Below are 18,870 nucleotides of genomic sequence, written 5' to 3'. Positions count from 1 at the left end.
CCACACGGCAGAGGGTCGGCCGCCCATTTCTTGGTTATCTTTGCGCTTGGCTTCCCAGTGACCCAGTCTCGCCGCCTTCAAAACAGGATGGGTATTGCAGACAAAGCACCTGTCATTGGCGCAGGATGCAAGCAGCAACATCCGCAACAAGCAACGACGAGGCAGGCCACACGCCTTGATTCCGTGAGAGACCTCTGCATCCTCTCTGCAGCAGCACCAGGCTGCACAACCTGCAAAACCTGGAACCCACTGACACCATGCAATGTATTGTATCAGATACCCTACGTAGCTGACACACAGAGAGAGGTCTTTGTTTTCACGAGGAATGCCCGAAATATCGGTAAAAGGAATGCAAAAGTAACTCTGCCGAACAATAGGTGTCTGGCGGACTTCCAATCGAAAGAGGCTGTTACACACAGCTTTCCAGAAACCTTGCGATTTACGGAGTGTAAGATGGGGGAGTAGGTATATCCAACATCACCTATTGTGAATGTATGTCCAAAAGCCCTATGAACTCCGTCCAACCAAAGATGCATCATCAATCACCATCATTATAACAAACCCCCAAACCATTTCCTACTTCGGAAAACCCAGACCCCAAACACCAAGATGAATCACAACCACTGCACCCCCTCCGCCCACGGCTTCGTCGCCTTGGAGTAATCCATCCCCCTCCTATACCCCGTCAACAGCTCCTCCTCATCCACACCACAATGAACCTGTCCATCTCGCCCCTGGAACCATCCCAACCCATACGTCTTGCCCACCTGATCCTCCAGTTTCCTGACCATCTCAGCATTACTCAGCTTATTCGTCCCCACAAAGTCGTACAACATCTTGCTCTGATGGATATACGCCAACACACTAGCAATGGTATTCGGCTGCCTTGGCAAGAACACGCGACGCCGCCGAATAAACACAATAGTCGCTATCACGCCCATGTACAGCAGAACAAAGTCCGCCAAACACAGGGAAATCCAAAAGGAAAGCGGCGTTTCCTGTCCCGCGTTGATCGAGTTCGTATCATCAATCTCGTCGTCGTCCCTAGCCTGGAACTGGAACTCCGATCTCTTCCCATCAAGCAACAACGCCTCCTTCGTCGCATCGACAAACACCCTCCCCTCAACACTCGCCAAGCTCGTGACCAACACGGTTAAAAACTCCGCCATGACGCTACCAAACCCGACAAAGCTCACCAGCCAGTGTCCGTTCATGGCCCCCTTCAGCGCGACCCACCCGCCGAAGGGCATGGACCTGTAGTCAAGCGTCAGTGTCTTCGGAGGCGCGTGCCGCTTTGTAGACAGGATATAGTACGGCTCCATCATGCGCACGTCCGTCTCCATGGCGCCCCAGCTGAGCTTGAGGCAGACGGCCAAGGCCGTGATCACCCAGGGCGCGCGGTCGGTCAAGACGTTGGCGGGCGTGAAGAGGACGCAGGGGATCAGGACGGAGAAGAGGGTGATGAAAATGATGAAGGGGATGGCGCCCGCGGCGCGCAGGGAGAGCGGGTGCGGGTTCTCGTCTAGGTGGCTGCCGGTGTAGCGCTCGCGGTCTTGTTCCTTTTTGGATAAAGGTTTGTTGTAGACTTCGTCGGCGGGCGCGAGGGCAGAGTTGCGCAGGACGTAGCGGTGGTTTTTGAGCTTGTTGTGGATGTCCTTGTGCGTGGCCACGTCCATGTCTTTGAAGTCCATGAGGATGTGGCTGACGGTGGCCATGGAGGCCAGGCCGGCGATGCCTTTGACGTCGGCGAGGAGGCCGGAGCGACGGCTTTGGAGTTGGTAGAAGAGGATGCAGCCGAATACGGCGATGATCACGAGCGTGAGGGTGAGAATGCGTGACCAGACGGCGTGGATGGAAATGCGCTTCTCGTCGTTTGGGTTCAGCAGGCGAGTGTCCCGGTCGGGTGAGAGGATGATGCAGGCGGAGCAGAGAGTCGGGACCAGCGCGTTGGCAAGAAGACTTGCTATGGTGGACACGGCTACCGCATAGTGTTTGTAATGCAGGGCCCGAATAGGTCGGAAAAGGTTGAAGAAGGTGAAGTAGTCCACGTTGATAGACTCTGCTGCGAGGGAACCATCCTCCTTCGATAGCTGGTAGAAAGCTTCAAGGCGCATCACCTCGAAGTTCGTAATCTGCCAGAGCACACCATAGGTAACGGCGATGAGTGTGGGCAGGAATTTGATGCAGAAATACGCTGTAGGTGTTATATCGGTGGGTGACTTGAAGACAACCAACGGCTGCTTGGCTGATCTTTGGTATAGAACTTCCACGCCGCCGGCCGCAACGATGGAAACAATAATGAGGGACACCAGGTAGGGCCATCTCATGGAGAATGGCTTCCAGTCAGGCGTGGGGTAGAACACCTGCTTTTCCGTCCTCTTCATTGTAGGAAACGTCGTCTGCCGCATTTGCCCATAGGGACTCTTTGACCCTGGGTCTGGTCCAGCCACGACGCTCAAGTCAAACTTGCCCGAGTTGCTGATAACATCATCATCCATCACCAACTCAATGACTTCCCCTCTTTTGTTTGCCTCTTGCTGCGCCAACTGCTTGACGGTGTCATGTCGGCTCAAACGTGCAGCAGCTCGCGTGAATGAGCGTCGCATGGAGGAGCCTCGGTCTGAGATGGGACTCGTAGCCAGCAAAGCCGACTCGGTCACGACGGCATCGGTACGGATTCCAGCACCCAAACCACCAGTGAGTTTGCCCTGGGCTTCCTGTTCCTGCAACGATCTGATAAACTTATCATCCGCATCTGTTGACGGTCCCAAGGCTGCGCTGACATCGAAGACAGGCTCCATGCGTAGGTACGGGGCTGGAGCCCGAGGCTGGCTGCCGCCTAAGGGAGCGGCAGACTGGATGAGGCCAAGATCGATCCCATCTTCTTCCGGAATCGTATCGTGTCGTCGGTTCAGATGAGCAGCGCGGGCGGCAAAGGAGCGGCCCTGACTATGTCTGTTGCGCTGGAATGGTGGCGGTTGATGTTGATTTAGTGATAACTGTTCGGAGAAGTGCACTGGCTCGTAGTTGCTGTTTCTAGCGCCTCCGCCTCCTAAACCTGGCAAGCTTGCTAGTGCAGACCAGCCAGTCTGGGCTCCCGTGTAGACATGTCCGCCTTCTCCCCCGACATCATAACTTTGATGATTCGATCCAGAATTGTCATATTCCGACTGAAGGGAGACCAGCGACGGACGTGGCTGTACGTTGTCGAAATCTGTGAGATCCGAGACAGTAGATATCCGGCTGAAGGAGCCTGCCGAGTGGGCAGAGTGCAGCGGGGGCCGCGCCTGCGGATGCGGCGCATACTGGTAGTCCATCGGCGGCTAATTCTAGCGTCTGGTCCCTTATAGCATCGCGTTGTCCAAGGGGAGAGATGGCGAGAGGTTTCAAAGAATGAGGAGATCAAGGGAAAAGTTAAGAGAAGGAAAATACCTAGTTAATCGAAGCTGAAGAAATGAATGGATGACGCCCAAGACAACGCTGGCCAACGAGCTGAAAAGCTGCAGTTGATCCCGGGCTGCAGCTGAAGATTGTCGATGGCGAAACAACAACTGAGCTTCCGCTTGGTGTAATTGGTCCAGGGAACCAACTGTTTCCGCACTCCCAAACTCCTGGGTCCGAAAAAAGTATCGTGAACGGTAGGGGTTAGAGGGAAAGGGAAAGAGGGGAAAGAAGGTCAATGAGCCCAAAGAGTTAGAAACGAGAGGAGGAAGAAGGTGGAGGAAGGAGAATCTGACGAGACTTCCAGCCAGCCCCAACTTCCCGATGAGGGGGGAAGGCGCGAGGATGTAACAGCCACCCGTTTGTTTGGAGCCGCGGGCCAAGTGTCTGTCCAACATCACACCCTTCTGTTCCCATCGTGACGACCGAAGAGCCAGAGACAAGGAACAGAGGCCGCCCTCTGTTGCAGCCTTGTCGGAGGCATCTTCCACGATGGACAGGGGGGCTTGGGGTCATTTTGGGGTAGGGCTGGCGCTTCATCCCCCTGTTCAGGCCCGTACAAGATGCGCTTAAAAGGGCCCCAGACAGCTTGTTTCTGGGGACTGCGGGGGTGTTATCAGCAGCGTTCCGTTGCATCGCGAAGTATTTCTTGGCGGAGGTGTGGGAGGTGTCCTTGTTCAACTTCAACCTTGCAGCTTGTGCCACCAATATTTGGAGATGCATCGCTGGCAATTCAGGTACAGATGGCATCGAATGATCTTGCTGGATAGCCGAGAAGGAGAAGTCTGGAGTAATGAACACGTCTTCCCCGTGTCTTCATGTTCTGGATTTGCATCGATGAGTGGATTGGGATGTCGTCTGTCTTACCACACTGTCGGCTTGCCACATTAATCCCTAATAGGGTCACCCATGAACGATATCGTTCCCTTTCCTATTTATAGGTGGGCAGCTCACGCTTCTGCAGGTCCGTGACCACGACCCTTGATGGTGGTACAAACTTCACTGACATATATCAACTGCGCAGGCCGGCATCGTCATTGGTTGCCAATCGCTGTCGTCTTGTACATGTTTTGAAAGCAGTTGTGGGAAAAAAGGGAATTTGCGACAAAAGAACGAAGACGACTACAACGGCAACAACTATATGTGATCAATGGAAGAGGAATGCGTCAGCAAGCTTGAGATACGAAAAAGGGGTGCAAAGGTCCAAAAATCAAAAAGCTCAGTCGCCCAGGCCAGTGTTCGAACTGACCAGCTGCAGACCTACGAAAACTGTATCACCGGCACCGCGCACCGAGCAATGTTTTCTGGCTCCCATACCGCTTGACCACGGAGAGGCGGGGAGGAGTTATTCGGGCCACCAAACGCGCAGCCTATATACCCCCAAGCCCCTGTGGCCTGGGATAGACAGCAGTCACCTAGCTCTGGCACGGGGAATCTGTGATGATGAGTGTCTACAGATACCAACTGTTTGTCTTACGAATGCATCATTTGCATCTCCAACTTGGATTTCGTGCCTTTGTCATTTCCTGTCGGCTACCCATCTGCTTGAAGAATAATTGCCGAGTGTCCACCAGAGCGTCTTGTCGTTTGATATTTCCCAGCACCGGCCACCTCCGTCCTTCGCCTCGGTTAAACCTCCATGCAAATGCAATGCAAGATCTCTGTAGAATGATAGAATCTATGAATTTTATTCCAGATGTCCAAGAGGGGAAGCCATTACAAATTCCTTGCTGCGCTTAAGTCTGAACACCACCCCCTCCCCTTTTAACGTGGACACCACTGGATCCCACCAGGGGAGATCAACTGAGTCCGCAACAACAACGATAGTGTTTCGACGCAGCCTTCCGAAAAGAAGAGTGAAGCAATACTTTGCTCCGTCGGTAAATTTCCATCCGAAGTATGCAAGAGGACATTTGAGTGCCCAGTTGAAAACTAACTTCTTCCTTGACAGATCACAAGGATAATGGATGGCCCGCTCGATCTTGACTTCCAGTCAATTATTGAGAGAGTGATTGAGCTTCTCATATCGTTAAGCGAAGAAGTAAGTCATCCATTTGCAAGCCTCTCTCTCAGCTGCAGCACTGGACTAACATTCACGGATCTTTAGCAGTCACTCGTCAGGGCGACTTTGCAGTCACTCCAGCTTGATCTTCAGGATCTCGCGGCTCTGCCAGACTACATGGTCCCGTTGGAGTGGGTCGCCGAGGAGACAGAGCGGATAATTGAAGAGGGCAGGAAAATGGACGAGTACTTAGACCGTATCGCCGAGATGGTGGTAGTAGTGACTTGGATGGTCGAATTTATGGAACAATTGATATAATACTTTTAACTGCTGCTACCTTTTGAGTTGGCCGAGGAAGATACGAAGGGAGCTATTCTTCGTGTTGATTCACGAAGCGTAAATGTCAAGGAGCAACTCAGTTGCGAGTCAATTCAGAATCGGGGCGTCCGAAGATCGGTCATGAGAAGGATCTGATCAGGTTCGCGGCTAGAAAGGGTACAGGAAACAATGGAACACCTCTCCGCGGATAGCCGCAAGAGGAGGGAGTTCCTTCCTCCCATACCGTAGAAACTCGCGAAAGTCGCCAAAAGCTATCCGTCTTTAAGCGCCGGGCAATGGTAAAAATCTGCCATAAACATGCCCCGTAAGCACGCATATGCCAGCACATGTGTCTGTCCAGTTAGTGAAAACTCGAGGACATTGCCCACCACGTTAACTTACACACATTCAAGTGCATAGGACTCGGCCTTGTCCTGCTAGCTGCCTGCACAGATCTGCCCTCTGTCCGGCGCTCAAAGAGGGATAGCTTTTGGCGACTTTCGCGAGTTTCTACGGTATGGTAATAGATGAACCCCAAGTTGGACACATTTGGATGTGCTCCTTCCCAGCTTGTTCTGTGACTGATCCTTATTGAGCATTCATTGTCCAATGACCGCCCAAATTACGGACATCATGTGATAGAAATGATCTGCGTGTTCTTCCCAGCTTCTTGTCCTCTTGTCGTGAAAACCTTCCCCGTCTAGCAGAATAAGCAATGTCAGGAATGAGACGATCATTTGCGGTCATATAGCTACCTACCCATATCCGCCTCCACCATCGACAAACGAAAATATTCCATCCCAGGTGGCCAGGTGACGTTGACCTCGGGCCATCGAATTCTACCAGATCGAGGCAGATCGAGACGGCACACAATCGAGATCGAGACCGACATCGAGCATACGACATTGTACAAAAGTAGGTGATGGTTGGCAGTTGCTGATGAACTTGAAGTATCATGGTGTAGAAACAACGAGTTCCCGTGCGTTGCATCGCCGACCGACCGAACAATATCTTCCTTCCTTTCCGATCTACCAAACGCCTCGCCTGTATCGATAGCTCGAACACTTCTAAACCGCCTACTTTTTTGCGCTGGTTGAAGTGCCGCAGGCATGGCATCGACGACGCCGACGACGACGACGACGAGAACCAGTGGAGGCGTTGAGCAAACCGTTCCTTTGATATGGGCAAATAATTCCTTCAAGACGACCGGCTTTACTGGAAATCTGGCCCAAATATATCAGAAACCTCCCAAAATACTTCCCGGAGTACGTCTGTGCCCAGAACTTTACCTTCACTCTGCCCGCAGATCGGATGGAAGGTCTTGAAACACGCCTTTTTCGCTTCTGCCAAAGAAGGGGCAGCCACAAATCCTTGACCTTCGTTTCACTTTTTCGCAAACCTTCCCTTCTGACACCAACCGCCAATCCTTTTGCGGCCAACAAGAAAAATATTACCCGTTCCGGTGCAAAATCTCTCTCCCGGCGCAACCAGCACCACCCGATCGAGCATCAACGATATTCGCGACAACCGCCAAGATGGTGAACTCCCTCCTTGCCTGGACCGAGGACGAGCTCCAGTACCTCAAAGCCGTACTGCGATGGAAAGATTCGCCCGCGGAAGAATACAAGCGACTCTCCGATGGCGGCGCAAATGATGCGCTCTCAAACCTCGATCCGCAAGATTCGACATCGCCACAAGAGCCAAAACAAGAGGAAATCAAGATCCTCATTCTCGGTGCAGAGGGAGTAGGAAAGACGGCGCTCGTCCAAAAGGTAAGAACAGGAATGCGCCGACCCCTCCCCATCTCTTGCGCAAGCGGCTTCTAACTCAAGGTTCTTCCAGTTCGCCAAAACCCACCGCCACCCCTCCACGTCCAAACCCAACCGCTACCAGCTCACCCTCCCCTCAGATCCCACTACCTCTTCCGGCAGCAACAAGTCAACCACAACCTACACCCTCCACACCCTCGAGCTCCCCCACCCCTGGTCCACCACCACGCGCACCACGCACCCCCATCTCTGGACGCGCACGCTGACCGAGTACGACGGCGCCCTCATCCTCTACTCCGTCACCGACCCTTCCTCGCTACACCACGCCACATCCATCGCCTCAGCCATCCGCCAACACTTTGAATCCCTCCCGCCGTTCAGCGAGGACTTGGTGCCCTTCAACAAACCGATCGGCAGAGGATCAAAGGCGCACTATCTACACCTCAAAAAGACCACCAGGAACGTGGTGAGAGAGTTCGCCATGGTGATGGTAGGAAACAAGAGCGATGTAGATATTTTGGGTGGTGGCGCTGCTATTGCTGCTACTGCTACTGCCGCTGCCGCTGCCGCTGCTGGTTCATCACTGAGCGGACTCGGACTCGGACTCGAAGGACTCAGTGGAGTTGTTGGAGAGAGAAGGGTGTCGACAAAGGAGGGAAAAGAAGCTGCCAAAAAGCTGGGGCTGCTGGCTGAGTCGTGGTTTGAGACGTCGGCGAGCGTGACGGGGGAGAATGTTGATGCGGTTTTTGAGCAAGTGGCTAGGGAGGCGGTAAGGAATAGGAAGGAGTATAAGGAGAAGAAGGGCGAGATTGAGAGGGGTGGAAGCGAGGGCTTGTTGAAGAGGGATTCGGAGGTGGAGAGTACGGTGACGACGAAAAGTAAGGTGGGTGGATTATGGAAGAGCCTTACGACGGTGTGGTTGCCGTTGTTTGGGAAGAAGAAAGGTTAGGGGGTGCGTGTTTGGGAGGTGAAGATGGAGGTGGAGGTGAGGGCTTTTGATGCCGGTCTTGGTTCTCTATAAGGAAGCCGATGCTGTTTCCTGCTACTAATAGTCCCTGGTGAGTATGGGAACTCTAGTTGTGGCATCTGGGAAACATGATCAGGGAGACAGAAGAGAACAAACGGGTATATTATTGCTGCTGGAGCCAGGTGGCGATGTCCGGATAGGAAGAGCCCTACCTGGTGAACCAGGAAAGCGGACAAGGAGGTGTTGTTGTGTTTTCAGCGAAGATACCCCGTACATCCGTTGCGTTCATACTCAAAAAGCTTCATTATCAAGAGCCTAATAATGACTAAGCCACATAGTCAACGAAAGACTGGCACAGTCAGGCTGGTAGATGATAGGATTTGCGTGTGAAGGAGATTGAGCGAGATGCCACCACTAACAACTCATGATGTCCATCCTTTCATGGTAGATATATATGTACGAAGAACCCTATGGTCTAACGTTATATCCAAATCTATGTTAGCTCCAAAGTGGTGTATTTCCAGTGACCCATGGTATCCCAAAAACGCCTCGCTTTCTGTATTATCGATACCTGCCTTCCCACGATACCCTTCCGGTTGTTTATGCAATCAAGCCTTCGTCCAAAAGTGCCCGCTAATAATACTGGCGAATCTCTATGGTACCATTCAGTAACGCCTGCCTGAATAGGTCCGCAAACGAGGCAGTAGTACGACAATCACTCCTTTCCCTCTTTTCCAGGGCTTCTGGCAACCACTCTTGGATCTTTTCGATTCTGTTCGAGTGCTGTGCCGACCTCCTCGTTAGTACCAAGTTTACCAAAGAGAAGTTTAGCAGTCAAATCACACAAGCAGGAGTTTTCAACTTACCGAAGGATGCGTACTCATCCACTCGGGCACTTTTTCCTGCGTCTTCCTACCCATCTTCTCCCAAAACGTCACCGCCTCCCTCGGATCATAGCACGCCTCCGCCATCATCATCAGCCCGATATAATCCGCCTCGCTCTCCTGCTTGCGGCTCATCGGGTTCGCGATCGCCGTGTTGAGCGCCCATGCGCCCGCAAACTGGGCGATGATAGCACCGAGACCCAAAGCGCTGCAGAGCACCACAAGACTGTACAACAAAATATTCACGCCCAGGCTCTGCGACATGCGCTCGCCGACATGATCGGCGACGTTATGCGCAATCTCATGACCCAACACCGTCGCCAGCTGCGAGTCCGTCCTAGCTAGGTTCAAAATCCCGCTGAAGACAAACACCTTCCCACCCGGCAAGACGAACGCGTTGGCCGTGTGCGGATCGTCAATCACAAAGATCTCCCATTTTTCGTCTCTCATCCCGCTGAACGGGATCAGCTTCGCCATCACCCGCTTCACGCGCTGCGTGCGCGGGTCCCAGTCGGGCAGGATGGCGACCCCCTTTTTTTCAAGGTCGTAGAGTAATTGGCGGTAGGACAGCTCGCCGGCCTCGATAACGCGCTTGCGCGAGTAAATGTTGAAGCGCGTGCGGCCCGACACGGGGACGGTCTCGAGGTTGATGAAGTAGAAGATGATGGTTCCCGCGACGCAGAAAATGGCAAAGTATTTGGTGTTTTGGTGGCGCGCGGCTCGTTTCAAGTCTTGGTTGGTGAAGAGCGGGTCGGCGTAGCGACGGTGGACGCCGTAGGGGTCGACGCGCTCGTTGAAGGAGCGGTTCCACCAGTCTGAGGCGAAACGGCGTTGTTGTTTTTGTCCTCGCCATGGAGGAGGGCCGGTGTTGATTGGGGGGATGCGAGCGGTTGTCGTCGGTCGCCATGGCGTTGGCGTGCCGGAATAGAGATTAGGGCTGGTTACATGTCGTCGGTAGGCTCGGAGTTGCTGCGAGGATGGGTATGGGTGGTCGTGTACGATGCTTCTGGTAGTTTTTGAGGTTGCTGGTGTCGTGGATAATGCTGTGCTAAGGCGTGCGCGTGTTCGGAAGGCTGCAGAGACAGCTGCGAGGCCGGCCCGTTGTCCGATCACTGTGGAAGCGACACCAAGCGATGGCCGGAGAATAGGAAGCATAGTATGGAAAATGGAACTGTCGCAAATCGTATGTATGTGTTTCTTCTCGAAAACAAGGATACTAGGTACGGCACGCAAACCAACGAAACCGTCTAAGAAACGTGAATCGACACATGGCAGAAAGCAAGTCTAAAGGGAGGGTTTCAGCCACCAGAACGTGATAATCAAAGGTGTTGTTTGCCGACTTCGCTGCTGTGCACTGATGCGGTGGAAGTTCGGCGAAGGTGGCAGACGAAAGCTCGGAATCTGACAAAGTGACAAACTCCGTCATCGAGCAGGGAGCAGAGCGTCGGCAGGCAAGGATGGGCGGGAGAACCAAAGGCTTGGCACTTGGCGGCTACCTTATTGGTGGGAACAGGCGCGATAAGCCGAGATAACGAATCAAGCGGACAGAGCGGGGTCTGTTGCCTTCCCGTGCGGGCAGGTCTTGGCAGAAACTGTCTTTCTACAACGCCATGACCTCCAATTGTTGTTGAGAGTTGAGAGTTGACAACTTCTGTCTGTCTGTCTCTTCTCACTCCATCAGCTCTAACCATGCCGATCATATTCGAGATGAGCGCGATGCCTAAAATAACAACCAACATACACCCTTTTCAAGCGGGACACGGTACGAGCAGTCGAATCAAAGCATGGACAAGAGGCCGCCAATGTTCAGTAACTTCAGCTGTGAGGTCATGATGCTTCCAGCCCTTTGAAAGGATTCCGAACACTGGTGCACAATTGGTGCAGTGACCCGACTGCCTTGCCCATCATCGTCGGCCCGCAGTACAGCCTTGAGGCTCGGAGGATTAGTCTCCTACCCGATACATATGTCGGGTGGGATCATGCGACGTGATGGGTTGGGTTGGGTTGGAGTATCACGACCTGTGCTCGCGGTCCATGCCGTCAGCTACCCAAACTCCGCGGAGGTATGGTGGTACTAGCGCGGATTGTGCCTCATCAACCTCGTGTCTAGTGTTGATCAAAGGATGTTGGTGATGCCTCAAGTCTCAACATGGAAGAGCACGGAAAGATGGCATTGATAATGATTTGGAATTATCATGGCCAGAGCCTTGTTTCCCAACACTTGGTCTGCATGAATACCTACCACTCATGTGGCTCAATTCTCGCATCTGTCACAGTGTTGCAATGATGGGTCAGAAAGGGCAGTTACTCTCTGTCAAAGTTGCCTCTGCCATACTGTGTCTCTTGCCAGTGTCGATGCACATTGTGTCGCTCTTGCCTTAGACCAAGGCTGTTGGTGTTGGTTTGCAGAGTGTGCAGACGTTGTAGAGACAGAGTTTAGCTCCTTCCCGATATTAAAATATTGAAAAACCAGTCTCCGAGTGGCTTTCCCCGCGCTTTCCAGAGTGGATGAAGAGGCATGGAGCCAAGTTTTTCCATCACCAACGACAATCTCGGCCTCGTCCGGCTGCATATCGTCTGAAGTTTTGGTCAACTTTGGTTTGTTTGCTTTACCTAACCATTTTCCCCCTGCCTGATGCCCCGGTCCCCCCCTCCCGGTCCGTCTCGCGGTATAAGTCCTGTCTCACCCCAAAGTCATTTCCGTCTACTACACAAACGTGGTTGCGCGCCGCGATATACGATTCGTCCTTGGCTCGTTCTCGCTGAGCAGCCTTGCTTACTTACCTCTGCTTTCCCCCTCACATGTGCCGTGCCACTATCTCACGGCATCTCGGCTTCTTTTGAGTTCTGACACCCTGCGAAAAGAACAAGGTTGGGTGGTATTCTGGTCCCGTCAGCTTGGATCGAGGTGGATTAGCCTGCGACAATGGCTCATATGGCCCCCAATCCTACTGCTGTCGAACCCATGATCAACGAATTCGATACGACTATCTCAGACTCCCCCTCAAGTCTTCCTCAGACACCCCGCGACACCAAACCTTCGTGGGTCGCTGGCAAACGGAACAAACTCCTCAGGCGTATTCCTCTCTTCAAGCCGCCCAAGATGGAGGCGCACATGATGGCTTCGACTTCATCTACGCCTACAGACAATCAACATGTCGGAACTGAGTATACCTCTACCCAACATGAGGGAGCCGCTCGCTCTGTTTCTCCCGATTCAGCGTTACTCGGCATGGGGCACGGTGGACAACACGGAGAAGGATCTCAGTCGCCGCCGCCGCCGCCGTCCAACTCACAATATCAGTATCAGAGCGTTCCCTCGCCGCCATTATACCCGGAGCAGCCGCAGTCTCCAAAGGAGGCGGACATGGGCATCTATCCTGCTTACCCTGCCACGTTCCCCGGAGGATTCCATTCATACTCGCCGCCGCCCATGGCAATGTACGGAGGATCGCCCATGACACCTCAGGTGATTAACTTCCAGAACTGGGGACAGGCCTATGATACCCAGAGCTTGATGAGTTCCCGTATGTTGATGTCCTTGGCCCTCACATTTCACTTTTCCATCACTAACCTCTGTCCTCAGCTCAAACCCCCTTCACTCCATTTGGACAGCCACCTTTTGGGCAGCAAGTCTATGGACAAGCAGGATACGGACAGCCACCCTATGGACAGCCACCCTTCGAATGCCCTTCCCAGAGCGGCCCATATCGCGACAAGGTCAGCTGGCTGGGGACAACCTTGTGGTTCCTGTCTATTTTCTCAACTATCGGGAGCGGCATCTGGTTGGGTGTCGCCTTTATTCAACCTAAATGGGGAAAAACAGTTTCCTCCACTAATGGAGCCCTTCCACCGTCGACGGCTTCTTTGCTCACTGCTCTGATTGCCAAGTTGATCGAAACCTCCTTCGTTGCCGTGTTTGTTGCCTCTGTTGGTCAGATCCTTACAAAGAAGGCTTTTGATGTTGGAAACAGAGGTGTTACGTTGGGCGAGTTCGGCATGAAGAATTGGGTTGTTGTAAGTGCCTGACACGAGCTGTTTGCCAGTAAACTTGCTAACTGTTCACAAGTCGCCAGGCTTGATGTTTACGAATATCAGATCCTGGAAGAAAGTGGGATTTACCCCCTTAGGTATTTTATGTATGCTCGCCACCCTCGTCGCAGTGCTATACACCACAGCCTCGGACGCCCTCGTTGCCCCCAAGTTAAAATGGGGCAAGCCCGAAATGATCGTCATGAAGAATTACGCCATGTCTGGCTATGGGAACGTAACCTTCGTTAAACAAAGCTGTCACCTGCCGGATGGGCTGCTGGCCGATGACCAGGGCCAAGATAGTTGTCTTGCTGCGTCTCTTTCGGGTTTCTGTACGTCAAGGGCAACGCCATCTCTCAAGCACAGGTCCGGGAAACACTCTAAGCTAACCGTCATCGTAGCATACCATAACTTTCAAGCCTTCCTGTAAGTCGTCTGACATCAGGCGTCTTATACATCTGCATACTAACGGCCTTTAGGTCCACATGGTCAGAGTTTGGCCGTAACAACACAAAGCCAGAGGGGCGTTACATGCCTAACAGGCCCCCAGTAACAGCAACGCTTTATGACAATGTCACTGTTACAGGGACGTGGATTAATACCGAACATAGTGACCCCATGACAAGCTACGAGAAGTACAAAAGGATTGTCAACAATGTGACTCTAGCAGTTCCTCACCCTGGTAAGTTTATTTTACAATCAGTAAAGAAAGCTCATGTCTAACTATGTTTAGGTGTGTACGACGCAGCAACGGATCCCACAAACGAAATCCTCCAGCCTAGCGATCTTTCCGGAGTCGGAGAATACAGGTTAGCGGCAAGCGCGGTCAGCCCGGCGTTGAATGTCCTCTGCGTGGGGATGACCGAAAAGGAGCTTGCGCCTCTTGTATATACGGCATGGCCCCATGCCAACTTGACGGACGCGGAACTCCCAGGCGAAAAGACAGGCGGATTGAACTGGATAGACCAGGTCCCTCGTTACGACTGGGCTCCCAACGAAACTGAATGGCTAAACCGAACCGTTGTGGACGACATATTCAGATGGGGCGCAGCCTACCATCGACGGCCACCGGTCTTTCAGAGGGTAAGCAACTTTCCAGCCAACTCAATTGATCTCGCTAATCAAGTCTGGATGGGCAGTTTCCGTCAGAGTACAACGTAATCATCAATGCGACAGTGCAAGGCTCAACAAACTGGACCTACAAATCAGGCTCTGTCTATACACTCGTCAACAACAATGCCACGGACGACTATACGTTGTGCGAGATTCGGTCGTGGCTCTCCATCAACTGTTCAACGCACCTCAACATCTCAGGGACAACCGGCGCTCATATGTCAGCCAATTGTGAAGATGAACATGATCTTGTCAGCTACCGCAAGTCAGTCCCAGACGCTGTGGAATCGGATGAGGCTGACTGGAAGTGGTTGGCGCAATCATGGCAGCTAGCCATTTACATGAATTCCGGGTTGACGACTCTGAATGCGTCGCGAGATCGAATCCTAACTGCACTACCTTTGGAGGATCACCATCTCCCCAACAGAGTGCCATCCCTCGCTGAAGTCCTGGCGGCACTTGTCAGCCCGACGTTGATATCTGGCTCTATAAAGACGCCTCTTGTTAACTACTGGCCCCCAGAGGCGGTAAACGCTCCTTTGCCAGGATGGGAGAATAAGTTCAACGCCTCGATTACGAAACAAGAGTACACATCGGGCTCTGCTATGGAGTGGCAACGCGCGTTCCTTTTGATTCTGATTTTGGGGTTTTTGCTAAACTTGTTTTGCTTGGTCCATCTGTTCATTCAGCTTAGGGGACGGCCACTTACCGACTTCACGGATCCTGCAAACTTGTTTGCTTTGGCCATCAATTCTCCTCCAAGTCAGGCACTGAGCGGAACATGTGGAGGCGGACCCAAAGGTTATCAGTTGGATGTGCCATGGCGTATCGGCTACTCGGAACAAGCAAACCACTACTTCTTTGAGGAAGCGACTGAAAAGAGGCAGAGGCTCAAGAGGAAGAAGGCAATTGACCGTCGGGATATGGTCACTTCGGAAATGGAGCTGATAGACTTCAAGGATGGCGATACCAAGGCGAAGACGGATGATCCAAGACAGAGCTATGTCAAGTTGAGCAACCATAAGAGCTGGTTGTAAGGGTATCTATCCGGAGGAAATAATGTTGCTGATTCGGCACGGGACATAGCGCAGCATGGATATTTGCTGTCGGTAACACTAGGTGAAGTAATGACCCATAATACATGATTTTACGCCTCTATCCTTCATTTTCCCCTCTTTCCCTGATTCTTTGTCGTCAATTGATGCCACCAGTACTTAAGAGTGGGTAGCCTCTGCGTCTAGTCCCTCACAATTTCCGAGTGAGTAACAAGCCAATATGCAATGGATGTGGTACAAGCAGCCCGAAGGGTGTCATTGACAGCGGAATAAGGCACGTCTGATATTACCTGCACAATCAGGCAAGATTATCCCCACGAATATAGTAGGACAGTTCTGGCCGGAGGATAAATGGGTAATCGAAAGTCTACTATCTCATCCAATAACTGATCTAAACTAATGGCTGGGGCTATCCGCGCGAACCATGTATGGAAGACCAGAAGCCCGGTTCATTTGGCACTGATGCAAATCACATATTTACGTTCCGCGCCGATGTTGTCGGTCTCTTCACGTCCATAAATAGAAAACACAAAGTTCACGACGCTGTACCATTTCATACATCAACACTAGACCTGCATTCTACTTGTACTTGAACAACTTGGGATTTTCATATCTCCTTGGAGCCCCATCTCGTTGGAACCAAAATTCTCCAAGTGGCCATCCTTTTCTGAACGCTTCACTACCTTCAACCGCCTTTCAGCCATTCTTCCTTAATGTAGAAACTACTCAGGCTTAAACCCAAACTTACTTTGTTAGTATTTCGTCTCGGCCTTCCTGTGTCGCCCAAGATGGCAAAACCCCTAACTTAAAGGAGCCAGTAGATTCCCCATGAAGAAGCTACTCGCCTGAAGCAAAGACCATCATCTTCCCAGGCGGTCTCCGGCAAACTGCAAGAACGCTGCACCGCTGATCCACTCCTCCAATACCCCAAAAGACCCGTCATGAGGTCCATTCTCCTACTCCTGGCAGGCGCCACCCACCTCCCCCTTTCCACCGCCAAACAAAACTGTCCCCTCTACGGCCCGCTCTTCCCCAAACCCACCAACCTTCTCCAAAATGCCGCCATCCAAGCCGCAGCAAAATCCCTAGATGAGATCCTCCCCAAGTACATCGACCACGATAACACCACGGGCGCCGACCACTTCTCGTACTCGGTCGAGGTGTTTTCGGGAAGCGAGGACAAGCCGCTATGGGCGCACTACTGGACCGCGCCGAACTTGCAGGGTTTCAACTCGACGGGCGTTAGTAAAGTTGATACCAACACCGTGTTTAGGATAGGCAGCATCACCAAGATCTTTACGGTTTTGGCCTTTCTGGCGACCGTGGGTGATCGAGTGTGGAATGATCCGGTTACCAAGTATTTGCCGGAGCTGAAGCGGTTGGCGGAGAAGACACCGGGCGGGTCGATGATGGTGCCGGATTGGGAGGAGGTTACGTTGGGGAGTTTGGCTAGTCAGACGAGTTGGTTGATACGGGATTGTAGGTTTTTTTCTACGCTTCAAGACGAGACCAAGAGCTGAGCTGACTGTCTTGCGACCATAAAGATGCCCTCCTAGGAGAACTAGCCTACGAAGTCCCCCTCGAAGATCTCTACAAAATCGGGTTCCCGCCTCTCCCGCTCGAAGAGTTTCCGCCGTGCGGCACCACCCCTACCTGCAACAGAGACCAGCTATTTGCCGGGCTGGGAAAGTTACCCCCTTCGTTCCCGACTTCGTCTACGCCGGCCTACTCGGATATTAGCTTTGCGCTCCTGAGTTATGTCGCCGAGCGTATCACCGGAAAGCCTTTCAAGACTCTCGTGCAGGATTCGGTGTTGACGCCATTGAATCTCACACATACGTTCACGTCAGCGCCGGATGACTCGCTGGGACTTATCCCGGGCAATCGATACTCAACTTCTTGGGCATTTGAGTTGGCGGAGGAAGCTGCGTGAGTAATTCGAAAGATCCCGATAGGAACAGGAGCAGTGATCTTACCATCATGTGTAGGACTGGAAACATGTACACCTCAGCAGGCGACATGTCTTCTCTCGGCCGCGCAATCATGCGCTCAACACTCCTCAAACCCGCCGTAACCCGTCGGTGGCTGAAGCCATCGGTTTTTACATCGGACCCCAAATCAGCCGTTGGAATGCCCTGGGGTATCCGGCAACTTGATATCGGCTTTAGTACGTTTCTGTCCACCTGTTTCTCCCTTGCCACTCTTAATTAATCCTTCCCTAGATCAATCCTTCCAAATAACCCACGCCTTCAACAAACTCGGCTCCCTAGGAGCCTACACCTCCCTCCTCGCCATCATACCCGACCTCGACATCGGCTTCTCCATCCTCGCCGCCGGCGACCCACCCGCCGGTCTAGCCATGGACATCGCCGACACTTTAACAACCACTTACCTCTCAACGATGACGTCCGTCGCTCGCACCGAGGCCGACCGGATCTTCAGCGGCCAGTACCGCTACACGGGTAACATCACCGTCCCTGTCCCGGGTTCTCCCCCTTCATCAAACAGCACCATCCCTCCCAAGTACACCAACGGCACTATCACAGAAAGAAAACGCCTCAACTCATCCCTCACAATCTCCACCTCCTCCTCTTCCCCCGGCCTCATCCTCAAGAACTGGATCTCCAACTCAACCGACATGTCCTTCTACGCCGTGGCCATCGGGTCCAACATCACGGACGAATACCTCGACAAAATCAAACCTTCTGTCCGTCTTTACCCTACTGGCTTTTCGGAATCTTTACCAGACGGCAAAGGTAAAAAGGTAGCTTTCAAAGCCGTCTTTGAAGACTTGAGCCTACCGGAACGGAAACCGGGGATGCAAATGGGTACGGATTGTGCAACCTGGGTGGGCGTGACGGGGGTGGTTTATGCGAGTCGGCCGTTGGATTTGTTTGTTTTTGAGGTGGATGGGGAGAGCAAGGTGAGGGGAGTAGAGAATGGGGCGTTGAGGGTTCGGTTGGATAAGGTTGGGTGAGTTGCCGGTCGGGTGGGGTGAGGTGGCATGGGGAGGTGAGGAAGGAGGGAAGGAAGGGAGGAGGGGAGAAGGAGGGAAGGAAAGAAGGTGGCAGGAAGGGGATTGCTGAAGGATGTTGGAAATCGTGGGAAAGAGCGAATGAGGAGGGCACGGATGGGTCAATGTGCTCTGCATGAATGTCGAATTTTGGGTCCTCTTTCCAACACTGCCTGTATTTTATCGTATCTACTACTTAAACGTCCTCGCCGATTGTTTTCATTTCATTCCTACCTAGGTTATTTTTCTCTTCGGAGCAAGTTTCCTTGCGGGCAT

The 18,870-nt window shown here is 52.6% G+C and overlaps 5 protein-coding genes across 5 annotated transcripts; 3 read left to right on the top strand and 2 right to left on the bottom strand.

Moving 5' to 3' along the window:
- Positions 1–378: 378 nt before the first annotated feature.
- On the bottom strand, positions 379–3,505 carry B0H65DRAFT_107236 (uncharacterized protein). Its single transcript, XM_062820511.1, has one exon. The coding sequence runs from the start codon at positions 3,315–3,317 to the stop codon at positions 615–617; it is 2,703 nt and encodes a 900-aa protein (XP_062684352.1). The 5' UTR covers positions 3,318–3,505; the 3' UTR covers positions 379–614.
- A 3,582-nt stretch (positions 3,506–7,087) lies between these two features.
- On the top strand, positions 7,088–8,691 carry B0H65DRAFT_107213 (P-loop containing nucleoside triphosphate hydrolase protein). The gene is made up of 2 exons (XM_062820508.1): positions 7,088–7,533; positions 7,604–8,691. The coding sequence occupies exons 1-2, from the start codon at positions 7,297–7,299 to the stop codon at positions 8,477–8,479; spliced, it is 1,113 nt and encodes a 370-aa protein (XP_062684351.1). The 5' UTR covers positions 7,088–7,296; the 3' UTR covers positions 8,480–8,691.
- A 439-nt stretch (positions 8,692–9,130) lies between these two features.
- B0H65DRAFT_420385 (peptidase family M48-domain-containing protein) lies at positions 9,131–10,536 on the bottom strand (the record flags this gene model as incomplete). Its single annotated transcript, XM_062824275.1, has 2 exons — positions 9,131–9,280; positions 9,364–10,536. The coding sequence occupies 2 exons, from the start codon at positions 10,534–10,536 to the stop codon at positions 9,131–9,133; spliced, it is 1,323 nt and encodes a 440-aa protein (XP_062684350.1).
- A 1,691-nt stretch (positions 10,537–12,227) lies between these two features.
- B0H65DRAFT_107185 (uncharacterized protein) lies at positions 12,228–15,900 on the top strand. Its single transcript, XM_062820507.1, has 7 exons — positions 12,228–12,908; positions 12,968–13,398; positions 13,451–13,745; positions 13,815–13,839; positions 13,893–14,095; positions 14,147–14,496; positions 14,553–15,900. Exons 1-7 carry the CDS (start codon positions 12,308–12,310, stop codon positions 15,561–15,563), a joined length of 2,916 nt encoding a protein of 971 aa, XP_062684349.1. The 5' UTR covers positions 12,228–12,307; the 3' UTR covers positions 15,564–15,900.
- Positions 15,901–16,522: 622 nt separating this feature from the next.
- On the top strand, positions 16,523–18,558 carry B0H65DRAFT_518942 (beta-lactamase/transpeptidase-like protein; the record flags this gene model as incomplete). The annotated part of the gene is made up of 4 exons (XM_062828711.1): positions 16,523–17,042; positions 17,207–17,510; positions 17,570–17,748; positions 17,804–18,558. The coding sequence occupies 4 exons, from the start codon at positions 16,523–16,525 to the stop codon at positions 18,556–18,558; spliced, it is 1,758 nt and encodes a 585-aa protein (XP_062684348.1).
- Positions 18,559–18,870: the final 312 nt, after the last annotated feature.

This window comes from Neurospora tetraspora, assembly GCF_033439725.1.
Source record: "Neurospora tetraspora strain CBS 560.94 chromosome Unknown B0H65scaffold_2, whole genome shotgun sequence".
Classification (NCBI taxonomy): Eukaryota; Fungi; Ascomycota; class Sordariomycetes; order Sordariales; family Sordariaceae; genus Neurospora; species Neurospora tetraspora.
This window is presented reverse-complemented; position numbering and strand designations above follow the sequence as displayed.

Excerpts from the sequence above, each read along its gene's own strand:
- B0H65DRAFT_107236 (XM_062820511.1), bottom strand. The coding sequence starts at position 3,317 with ATGGACTACCAGTATGCGCCGCATCCGCAGGCGCGGCCCCCGCTGCAC.
- B0H65DRAFT_107213 (XM_062820508.1), top strand. The coding sequence starts at position 7,297 with ATGGTGAACTCCCTCCTTGCCTGGACCGAGGACGAGCTCCAGTACCTC. Across the intron at positions 7,534-7,603 it reads AGACGGCGCTCGTCCAAAAG|TTCGCCAAAACCCACCGCCA; the intron begins GTAAGAACAGGA and ends AGGTTCTTCCAG.
- B0H65DRAFT_107185 (XM_062820507.1), top strand. The coding sequence starts at position 12,308 with ATGGCTCATATGGCCCCCAATCCTACTGCTGTCGAACCCATGATCAAC. Across the intron at positions 12,909-12,967 it reads CCAGAGCTTGATGAGTTCCC|CTCAAACCCCCTTCACTCCA; the intron begins GTATGTTGATGT and ends CTCTGTCCTCAG. Across the intron at positions 13,840-13,892 it reads CATAACTTTCAAGCCTTCCT|GTCCACATGGTCAGAGTTTG; the intron begins GTAAGTCGTCTG and ends AACGGCCTTTAG.